General features: G+C 44.8%; 1 protein-coding gene across 1 annotated transcript in view; it reads left to right on the forward strand.

Annotated features, from left to right (window-relative positions):
- The window catches only part of PHLPP1 (PH domain and leucine rich repeat protein phosphatase 1), a 269,023-nt gene that overhangs the window by 239,527 nt on the left and 17,628 nt on the right, over window positions 1–11,868 (forward strand). Inside the window, exons 13-14 of the mRNA XM_019518523.1 lie at window positions 701–863; window positions 7,916–8,046. Of these exons, the coding sequence (XP_019374068.1) occupies window positions 701–863; window positions 7,916–8,046 (294 nt within the window). The remainder of the gene's footprint in view (window positions 1–700; window positions 864–7,915; window positions 8,047–11,868) is intronic.

Raw genomic sequence — 11,868 nt, forward strand, 5'->3', positions numbered from 1 at the left:
CACCCCACACACACACACACTGCTCGTGACATATCCTGTGCCCTTGCCCTGCCCTGACTGAGCAGCACCTGTCCCTGCCCAAGCCTCAGCCCTGCTCCCTCCCTCCCTCACCATGGGGGGCCTTTATCTACGCCCCCATTCCCCTTCCTTCCCCCGCACCAGACTTACCAGCCAATGCTGCTTTCCAAGCCACCAGGGCTGTACTCCTGGCCCCATGCATGCTGCGGCTGTGTACATGCATATGGCATTTATTGGCGACATTATTGGCTTTTTTGCCTGATGTGGCCAACTTCTGATACTGTCAATTTCCCTTATGTCAGTGCCAATCCAATATGAGACCAATGCATCAGTGCACCATTTTTAAAAAAGAAAAAGGGGGGGGCTGAATACTTGATGTGAGGAAAAGAAACTAGGATTAAAATAATAAAGAGCAAAAGCGTGAGGTAAACAAGGAAAATAAACATAAGAAAATAAAGATTAACATAGAAGTAAAAAAAAAAAAAAAGCAAAATTGACTGAATGAGCCTGACCTTGTGCTGTTGCCCTTTCAGCATACTGTGTGGAGAGATGGCAGGCATTGACCCGCAATAAGGGCATGGACCTAAAATTATGGCACATGAAAACCATTGTGAGACCATTACTGTTTAAAAATAAATTCAGAGCACATTTTAAAATTCCTCCTTTTATTTTATTTTATTAGTAAAATGGCCAAGCTTGAGGAGTTGGAGGAAATAGATATTAGTGGGAACAAACTGAAAGCCATTCCAACAACCATCATGAACTGTCGGCGTATGCATACAGTGACTGCTCACTCCAACTGCATTGAAGTTTTCCCAGAAGTCATGCAGCTTCCTGAAATAAAGGTAAGGAATGGATTTTGTAAATTGCTTTCAAAATTTTTTTTTTTGGTGGCTACAAATGGTGTTGTTAAAAAATGGACGCTATAAGCGGAGAGCAACAGCAAATGGATCATTCTGAATATACTCTATGTAACACTCTTCTCCTTGTTATCCACTCTGCCACAGAGAAAGACAGGATACTGGGTTAGAAGGACCTGTGGTTTGACCTGGTATGGTACTTAAGAATGAGGCTGTCCACATGCACAATGCACTTGCATTTGTATCTGAGTTGAGATGTGTCTGTGTACGCTGCAACATGCATTTGTGCCAACTATGTTTGTGCGTCCAGTTCACCCTTCTACGCAACTCCTATAGGATTATCCAGACTCAGAATGTATAGGTAACTGTTGCCACTCCATTGGCAAAGCAGTGTTAATACAAAACACCCTTAAGATCTGTGAAGCTGCACTCTCATTTTTACCAAGTCCCATCTGCTCTGCAGAATGTGGTTTTAATGGTCTTCCTGTACAGTACTGTATGGAAGCCAGGACCTCTGGCAGTGGCTACATGAGACCAGTTCATTCTTGTAACCTTGGTAGTTAGCCCTGTGTGGAAAGGACCAATGAGTTGAGCCAACTATTTACCATTTACTGACTAAAAAATCCTGTTAAATGCTACAGGCTGCACAAGGCCTGAAGAACACTGATGGAATTCCAGAAGTAGCAGGATTTGGCTACTTAAGCAGTAGCCGTTTTTTAATTACAGTAGTAATGTGCTGTTTGGGAACGTACAATTTAATTTTGTGTATTTTTCTTAAGAAATGTAAATCTGAGTTTCCTTAGGCAGGTTTTGCTCGGGGCGAGGAGGCAACTTTTATATGTCTAAATGTGGTGTCATGCATTAACCAGATTGCTGCATTTTTTCCAGGCTGTAATACAGAACTAGAGCACCAATTCATCCAGTCAAAAGTAGGGGGTGGAAATTGTATATGGGTTGCCTGGGCACAGAAAAATTAGCTTAATCCTAAAAAATATATGTTCAGAGAAGATTGCCTTCCTATTGGACCAATAATCTTACAACCTTTTGGTCTATAGGAGCTATGAAGAATGTCAAGACCTGAACCCTTCTGTATTTTTAATCTATTTGGTCACACTAAACAGTGTTATTCAAGTTGTTGCTCTTGCTGTTTGAGCACATCTAAGGATGAGCTGCTTGAGCCAGTTTTAGCTAGGAAATCTAAAACAAGCTTGTGGATTTTTGTATACTCCTCCCTCTTTGGAACAATGGTCAGAGGAAATTGAAGACCATTAAGATTTTATTAAAGTTAAAAGGCATTTTCTTAAAGGAAGGGTTGGGGTGGAGGAAGGCCAACTTTCTACATGTAAACATCTGACAAAAGTATACCCTCCTGTACACTTAAAAAAAGATGTAAATGTGGTTATAGAAAGCAGGGTGTATTTCTTCCCCCCCCACCCCATTGTTGGTTTTCACTCTGAGAAGAGAGAAAAGGGTAGAAGCAGATCAGAGTGGTGCTTTTTTATAAACTGACTAGTTTAGAGAACCATACATTTAGTAACCAACATCTTACTTCATCAGATGCTGTGAAAACAAGTTAGTAAGAAAAAAGGGACCACTTTTCAGGAGTCAGACAACACTTTCCACTTGCCTACACATACAAAATGGACAAGCAGGTGGTTCTTGCACTGAATCCATCTTTTAGTTCTAGAAACTTAAAAGAGGATAGATTGCTATGAGACTGCAATAAGCACATGAGACAAAAGACCTAAGTGGTAATTTGATCTGCTTGGCTTGCATAAAATGAGTTAACATCTTCCACAATGACAAGCCTCTCATTTTGAGTGCTGTAGACTGGAGGCCTAGAGACAGGATTGCCCATTATAAAAGAGCCTCCCTCCAGGTCAGGGTTGAGGTATGCTGGTTTGAAGCTTGCACTACGGTTGACTGCTGTGTCAGTTCTTGGGCTTTATGGGAAGGTTTTGTCTGGAGAATGATCAATAAAACTAGAGCTTTTGGAAAGCAGTTGAACAAGTTTTATAATTTTTTTTCCTACAGATTTAGGTGAAATGAGGCCCTCAGTTCTACTGTGTTAAAGTCACAGAAATGCATATACGGGCTAGTGTACAATCCTAGAAAAATTCAGGTTGGAAGGGACCTCAGGAGGTCATCTAATTCAACCCCCTGCTTTAACGCAGGACCATTCTCAGCCAAGCCTTTGTCTACCCGGGTCTTAAAAACGTCAGCGGGTGGAGATTCCACAACCTCTCTAGGTAGCCTGTTCCAGTGTTTTACTACCCTCCTCCTTATTAGAAAGTTTTTTCCTAATATCTACCCTAAACTTCCCTTGCTGCAACTTGAGACCATTGCTCTGTCTTCTGGCATCACTGAGAACAGTTTAACTCCATCCTCTTCAGAGCTGTGTTCAGGTAGTTAAAGGCTGCTATTAAATCCCCCCTCAGTCTTCTCTTCTCCAGACTAAATAAGCCCAGTTCCCTCAGGCTTTCCTCACAAGTCATGTCCCCGAGTCCCCTTACCATTTTTGTTGCCCTTTGTTGGACTTTCTCCAATTTGTCCACATCCTTTCTGTAATGAGGGGGCCCAAAAGTAGACACTGTACTCCAGATGTGGCCTCACCAGTGTTGAACAAAGGGGAAGAATCCCTTCCCTCAGTCTGCTGCGAACGCTCCTACCAGCACAAGCCAGTACACCGCTAGCCTTGTTGGGAACAAGGGCACGTTGCTGGCTCATATTCAGCTTATTGTCTGCTGTAACTCCCGCTGTATGCATGTGTATCCCACGCTGTCAGTGACCCTGTAATCTAGAAGCATGAAATAATGGCAATAATGTTAAAATGCCATTTTAAATATATTTCAGGAGTCCCTCTTACATGAGGTAACAGTAAATGGGGTTTGTTTTTGTTTGTTACTTGGTGTTTAGGTAGCTGGATCTGGCAATTGGAAATGGAATATTTTTTGTTTCTTCTCTAATATCACTTGGTAAAGAAAGATAATATAGGTAATTAAAACAGTTTTCACTTGAATTTTCAGAATTTTGAACGAGTTTAACTTTGTGTAGTGTGACTTTGTGAAAATAGAATGTGGAGTGTGTACTGTTCCAGTACTCGGGGAAAATCAGCTGCTAGGTTCTGGAAATTGAACACTAGAAATTATTGGAAACTTGACTTTTTGATCTCTTTTTCTTCCCTACTATGAAACATGCATAATACCACTTCACCTCATAGGAGAGTCATGTAATGTATTAATGTATGCTTAAATTGCACAGACATTTATCATATCGAGAACGGAGAAGAGCCCGTTAGAAAAATTCCATCTTTGAAGTAGGGTTTGAAATTACAGGCAGCAATTGAGCAGGGGTCACACTAAGGAAAAAGGGGGAAACAACAAAATATTGCATAGGTGCTTATTTAGGTAAGGTAGGGGGTCCTGTGGGGAAAAAATAAAACATGTAATAACGTGTAATAAAACATGTAATCCAAAGACTGTTTCCAAATGTATGTGGAAGGGAGCCTTAATTTTAGTATTTTTAAGGTGCAGGACTTAGCAGTGTTAATGCTCTTAATAGAGTTGGATTTTGTGTGTAATTTCCTAGACTTAACCAAAAAAAGACAAATTAAACCCCCCCATGTTTCATCACGTGGTGGGACATTGACACCCACATGGCTCATTGACAGGGTCAGAACCATTAGATCCACTACATAGACCTCTGCCATTTGAGCTAATTAAGTAACTGATAGCAGCAGTCCATTGTCGTCCTTTTTTGTGGACCAGCCTTGGAGAGAGATGAGATGTATGCTTTGCCAGTAGATTTCCTCAGTGTCTGCCAACAGCTGACAAATCATGATACCCAGGAATCCATAGTTCTTTCCATGGTCTGGAGGGGAGGGTGCTATAGTGAACACAGAGCCTTCTGCTCCACCTTCTCCGATCTGCCCTGTACTATTTTAGTTCCCCTATGTCCTCCCCCTGCCCCCCAGTTTTTTTGTCCAATATTACTGGATTCCTTCAATACACTAAAGCAGTTCAAAGAAAGTTGCGGTACATTTAGCATAGGCATAACTTTTGAAGGGTTGGGTTTTTTGTTGGTTTGCCTTTTGAGGACAGGAGACAGTCCCTGTTGAACATCAGCAAGGAGTGCAGTCTGTTCGATAAGCCCACCTCAACAAAACAAATTTCTTTTTAATTACGGTGGAGAAAAGTGCTGCATGCAGTTTGGGAATGAGTGCAAAGTATTTCTTACGTGCCATTTACAGTAACCCCTGCTCCGCCACTCCCACTTTTGGCCTTGTGCTCCCTACATGGACTTTTCATGCCCATTTCACGCACCAGTGGACTTTCCTTGGCATCTTGTTATCTGACTCCAAATCTGTCAGCTTCAAAAATATGTCCCTGTGAAAATGGAACTCTCTCAAGGTATATCCTGCTTCCTGGATCAAACAAAATTGCATGTATTCCCACATACTTGAGCAAAGTTCAGCAATCCTGGCTTGCCCTTTTGGAATGGGGTCCAGTTTTGTTCTCTTGGGCTCTTGGAATGTGTTCTGGGTTCTGTTCTTCAGCTGTAGTTATGGGATATCTCTTGAAATAGCTGGTGTGGTTGAGTTGCTTGATGTTTGTGGTTGCCTTTGGAATACCAACAGTTTGTCTTGCTAGTTTGCTACTTGAAAACTGCATGGAGACTGCTTGTTACAGCGTCTGAGCAGTACTTTGTTTTTATCCACACTTCCTTTAAGTTTAAGATTAAAGATATAAATACTTTTTGAAGAACAGGCTTTTAACTTGACTTGGTTCTCAGAGTTCAAGAAGCACAGTAACTTGCCCAACTCCAGCAGTAATTGGAGATATTGTAGTGAGCCAAAGACAAAACATTACTGTTTTATACCCTGGAACAAATACTTTTAGTATTCAACCCTTTTTCTTTTGGCACTTCCTGATTTTAAAATATAAATCCATGCAGTCAGAGTTACAAATGGTGTTGCATGGACTGGGTTGGGATGTCTTGCATTAAAACGATGCATCAGGAAATTCAGATCTGCAGTCTGATCAGTTAGACTAAAATTCCCATTCCTGAAGGGATCAAGAGTAAGCTAAAAACCCCTCAGTATCTCTCAGGATAAGGAATATAGAGAACTTTAAAAAAAAAAAAAAAAATTCATCCTAACCAAAGCTGATGACACAAATGTTGTTCTCCTTGGTGTGAGGGGATTAGTGTTCCTGTGACAACGTACTGTTGCATTATATATGTGCTAGAATGTCAAGAGAGTGTTATGACCAGCTGGACCCAGGTTATTGTATTGCTTCACTGCTCTTTTACTTAAGCATTCTTTCCTCCTTTTCCCCCTCACCTCATTCACTTATTTGTTGAAGAGGTCTTGAAAAAACTGTAGTCTGTTAGAAATTTGGGAAGGATGATACCCAGACATCTGCGGTTTCCATTTGGAAAGAGAGCAACGCTGACTTGGGTGAATTCTGAGTACCGTGGGCAGAGAAAGCAGAAATTTTAAATATCAGTTCTTCAAATGAAGGATCCAAAATCTGGCTTGCTCCCCCAGGGCTTAAATATGCTCAGTGGGGTATGAATTTTATTTCTGAGTTTTTTGACTTGGGAGTTAACCTGTCTGTAGATCAGGGTTTTGGAAATATTAGATGGACCAGAACTTCTATTTGAGATGTGTAAATTCACGTTGGATTCAAGAACTCCTAGGGGCTTGCCCTCTCACCCTTTAATCCATTCCTCTTCTAATATAGCCTTTACAGTGTATTATCCTTTTTTTCTCATGTGCATTTTTAAATCATTCATGGGTTCTTGCTTCTGCTCTTGGAGACTGTTTAACAGACAACTGATGTGCACTCTTTAGGAAGGTTCCCCTTATCCCTCTTCCTCTTTGCTTTTGTTTAGTTGAAAATAGAGGTTATAAATTTGCATTTAATCATCTACCTAAAATTGTGCATGCCATCTTGCCTTCATGTTGCCTTAAAAAAATCTATCATTTGTCTGCTGACCTCATTTATTGTGGTTTGACATGTAGCATCTGTTCTAAGAGCCTCCATTTTGCTGTGTTTGCTCATAAATGATGGGTCTGCCACCTTGCTTTACAGCATGCATCTCAAACTGCATTTTGGGGTTTTTGCTGTAATATAGCATTGCCCTGTCTAATTTGCTTTGGGTTTACTATTTACCAAGTAATCCACTCCCATGTTTTGTCTTCTCTCTCCAAAATGCATTGACTTGTATTTTTCCTGAGTATATTTTGAATGACTACTGTCAGTGCATTCTTGGGTGGCTATTGGTTATTTGCATTTTTCCTGTCTTCATTAGTGTCTGATGCTTCAAATAGAACACCCATTATAACTATACTATCACCCACTCCAAGACTACTACTAATAATACCAGGTTTAAACTATCTGATGAAAGCTTTCTCCATGCTACCAGTGCAACATATTTTTTTCATTTATAGCATGAGATTAGTATGCTTCAAACAGTTTTCATTCTTTGTGAAAGTGCTCACATATCCAAACCAGTTTGAACTGACTTTAAGCTAGATTTCTTATGGCAGAGTTACAGAAATCCAGATATATTGTATCTGTATTTCCTTCATCCACTAAGTTATTAACACTTGTTTTGAAGTCATACTTTTGATCATTTTAAATACAGACTTGGCTTGGAAATGGATATATTGTTTAATAAAGTGGCATAATATGTTCTCTGTTCAAGAGACTTTGGCAGGGTACTTGCACTGGGATATGGACAGCGGTAAACCCTTGCCTATTTTGCATCGGGCATTGAAACTACAAATAGTGGGAGCAGATCAAGTCTATTTTCAGCTATGCTGGGATGTCTCAGAAGACTTTATAGGCATAATTATATTGCATTTAATGAAGGCTGGTTTTCCTATGAAGGAGTAGTGTCAGGTTGTAGGTTCTCAGCCCTTGATATGTGTAAGCACATACACTGCTTATAGGTAATCAGAAAGTTAGTGGACTTTGCAAGAGAGTTGAACGCTTTCAATGTTCTCTTACTGCCCCTGTTTCTTTCTGCAGTGTGTGGACCTAAGCTGCAATGAACTGAGTGAAATTACATTACCTGAAAACCTGCCTCCAAAGCTACAGGAACTTGACCTGACAGGAAACCCCAGGCTAGCTCTGGATCACAAAACCCTAGAGATGCTGAAGTAAGTGACTTTTCTTTTTGGTCTCCAGAATGATTCCCAATGCATGTATGACAAGACCCCTGTACAGAGAGACTTGCATATCTGCAGTGCTTTCTTAGTGTCATAAGCAGGGACCTACTCAATTCCGCAGTTTCTGCAAAATCGTGAATTGGGCATTGTCTGTGAAATTTTCCAGGGTGAGGGAGTTTGGGGGGGGGGGAGGATGGAGGGAGGGAGGAGCTGCCAGTGGGAAGGGCAGCAGCCAAGATGGTGGCAGCTGTTTATCCCTCCCATCACTGCTGATTGGCTGTGAGCTGCCAGTTGTGCGGCCCCACCCCTCCACCAATTGGCAGCAAGGGGTGCGGCCACACAACAGGCAGGCTTCTCTGTTGATCACCAGCAAGGGGTTGGGCTGCATAATGGCCAGTCCTCTCAGCCAATCAGTGGTGAGGGGTGGGGCCCCCACAGCCAATCAGAAGCAAGGGGAGGGGGCTGCTGCAATAAGCCTGTGAAAATGGTAGCTGGCCCCATGTTAGGGTTACCATATTTTTAGTTTGAAATAAAAAGGACACGGGGGGGCGGGGGAAATGATATGCTGGCACCCTGCCTCTGCCCATTCTGTTGCCCCTCACTCCTAAGCCATAGCCTGCCCCCCATCCCAGTCCTGCCAGGGCCCCTCACTTCCAAAGCACAGTACCTGGCACCCTGGGCCATGCTGATGCCCTTCACTCCTGACCTGCAGCCAGCTGCCCCCATCCTGACTGGGCTAGAGCACGGTGGCTTGGAGCAAGTCGGGCCATGGCATGGGCTGGAGGGGAGACTTATGGCACCCCCCTGCCCTGGCTGGGGCTGCTATGCTATGCCAGGATGCCTGGCCATGGCCCCCCTCTCTTCTCCCCCTCCCCTGCCCCAGGCAGCATCTCTTGACTGCTCTATCCATGGAAGCAAGGACACTGACCCCTGTGCTGACAGCCTGGCCATGGGGTTCCCTGGTGCCGTCAAAAGGTAACTTCCCCAGCCCCCCCAACCCAGATGTCCCTGTCTGCAGCTCCTGGGGCATACACAGACAGACATTGTGCTGCCTGCCTACAATTGCCCCTCCCCCTGCTCCCACCAGTGGAGCAAAGCAAACACCCAGACATTTGATCAGATTTGAAAAACCTGCCTGGACGGAGAACAGAGGACTCAAAAAGAGGACATGTCCAGGAAAACCCAGACATATGGTAATCCTGGCACCATGATCAGCCCACAAAATTGGCCACCTACCTCCTCAACCTCAGTATATCCATAGTCATGAATAAAAATTGTAATAATTCACAAGGTTTAATTCTTCTCTTAGTTTTACACACCTACAGTAAATACAGTTCTTGCCAGGTATCATTGCTGGTAGAAGTAGCTGTGGCTACTACTGGGCTCATTTGAGTTAACTTTTTACCTGTGGCCCAGCATCCAACCAGTGTGCACTGATTTTTCCTTTCCCAAGATTCAAGCAACTTGAGTCTGTCAGTTTCCCCATGAATACTGTGTGTCCCCAGTGGCGGTAGAGCACAGCGGCAGTAAGTGGGGGAGCTCCTGCAGACGCTGCCAGCACTGTTGGCGGCGGGGAGAGATGGTGGTGAGCACAGTCCAGGGGTTGGCGGCCACCCACAGATGCTGCCGGCAGCATCAGCGGTGGACAGCAGGGATCACGGACCACCCGCAGATGCCATTGGCAGAGGAGCAGCAAGCAGCGACTGCCCGCAGGCGCCACCGACAATGTTGGCGGTGCCTTTTTGTAGGGGGTGCACCACCACACTCGGGGGTGTACATGCACCTGCATGCACCCCCTATGTTTCACCCCTGGGTTTCCATCCCTTGTCCACAGATTAGAAGGTATGCATTTTCAAAATAACTGACCAGTTCATATGTAGATACTTTTTGAAGAGCCACTGCTGCCATACAGCTGGCACTGAAGCTAGTAACTTTATATAGAAATCCACATATTTGTCCCCCATGTTCTTGTCTCTGTGTTCAGTTATGAGCTTCTTGAGCAGAGGCCATCCCCTAAGTACTGGGAAAGCAGCTGGCTTATTTTAAGTGCTACCTCAAATAGTAATTAGGTCCCTGCATTGATAAAAAAATTTATTTTGAGGCTCTAATAAGTTCCTTCTGCAGAGTGCCCTGGGTGTATCCTATCTGGGTTAGGTATTCTGCCTCCAAGTTCTTCAGATTTTCAGTAGGGCAGAGTTGCCAGTATCAGCCTTGAGACTCCCTACCAGACTCTTCCTTCAGTACTGTTTTAGCTTGGCATAACTAGTTGGCTTTTAAATATTTAACATGATTTTGAGAACAGCTTAGCTTTTTTTTAAATAAGGTTAAACAATTTGTTTATGTAACTTGCTTAAACAATTAAGACTAGATAGTACACGATTACATTTCACGCAAGAGGTGTACCCACAGTGAATCTGCTTTGGAAACTTAAATCTTGCTAGTTTATTGCATTAAAAAAAGAAAAGACACGCAAGATGAGTAACCTAGGTTACATGAAAGCCTAAAAGAGGAACATTTTGACACTGAAAGTAAACGTCAGTATTGTACAGCAAGTTAGGCAGTTAGCAGGGAGGTTTACCTTAGACCGTGGTGGGCAAAATACAGCCCATGGGCTGGATCTGGCCCGCCAGGCCATTCTATCTGGCCTGCGGGGCCCCTAAAAAATTTAGAAAATTAATATTTATTTGCGCCTGGCTGCCTGTCAAAGATGACTGGAACCAGCAGCAGTAGAACCTAGGGGGAGCGGGTGGCAGGACCCAACAGCTGCAGCAGCAAGGCCTGCCCGGCCCCACCCCAGCCTGGGACCCTGGGGCCGTTCCTACCTCCCTCTGCCCAAGTGGGAAATTCAGATAAGAACATGGGCGGGGAGGGGAAGCAGGGGAGGACCATGGGTGATTGTCCCAGTCCTCAGGCTGGCTCCTGCTGAGTCCTGGAATATGGCAATGCAGCTGGGAACCACATGATGCCAGGGCAAGGAAATGGTAGCAGCAGGCAAGGGGGGCAAGTGGCAGTGAGTTTGCATGTGGAAGCACAGTGGGAGTGCGGGGCATGCCCCAGGGCCATGGCTGGCAGGGGCCCAGAGTGGGGCAGGAGGAGCATGGGGCCCAGGCTGGCAAGTGCTCTATGGAGCTGGGCTGGGCTGGGCTGTGCCAGCAAGGGAGAGGGGGAAGCTAGGGCTCCATGGAGCCCCTGCCAGCCTGGCCCCTGCACTCCTGCTGCCCTGCTCTGGGGCCCCACCAGCCCTGGCGTTATGCTCCCACCCAGCTGTCACTGCACTCCCATATGCTCATTCGCTACCGCTTGCCCCCCTGCCTGCTGCTGCCATTTCCCTGCTTTCCTGCCCACCACTGCCGCTTCTCCCCATCCCACTGCTGGCCGCTTCAGCACCACTTGGTTCCTGGCTGTATTGCTGGACTGATTCTCAGCTGGCACCCAGCTGCTGCTGTATCCTGTGGTTTTGGCTGTGCAGCTGGGATGTGGTGCTGGGGGAGGAGGGAGGAAAGGAGCAGGAGAAGGGCAGTGGTGGCAGACATGGAAGAGGAAAGGGGCAGGGAGTGGCAGCAAGCGGGAGCACAGGGCCCATGGCCAGTACCCTGGGGCCAGGAGCAGCAGAGGAGAGATACTACCATACATACACATGCACATGCGCACACCCCAGCCACCCTCCCCCTCCACACATGCCACAGCCCTCCCCAGCCACAAACCTGATGCCCACCCACACCCCACATATCCAACCCTACATGCTCCTCTACCCCATATATATAGATATCTATATCTATATAAAAATACACACACACCCACGGACCCCCACAA

Source organism: Gavialis gangeticus, unplaced genomic scaffold, assembly GCF_001723915.1.
Source record: "Gavialis gangeticus isolate Ggan-Ray unplaced genomic scaffold, GavGan_comp1, whole genome shotgun sequence".
Classification (NCBI taxonomy): Eukaryota; Metazoa; Chordata; order Crocodylia; family Gavialidae; genus Gavialis; species Gavialis gangeticus.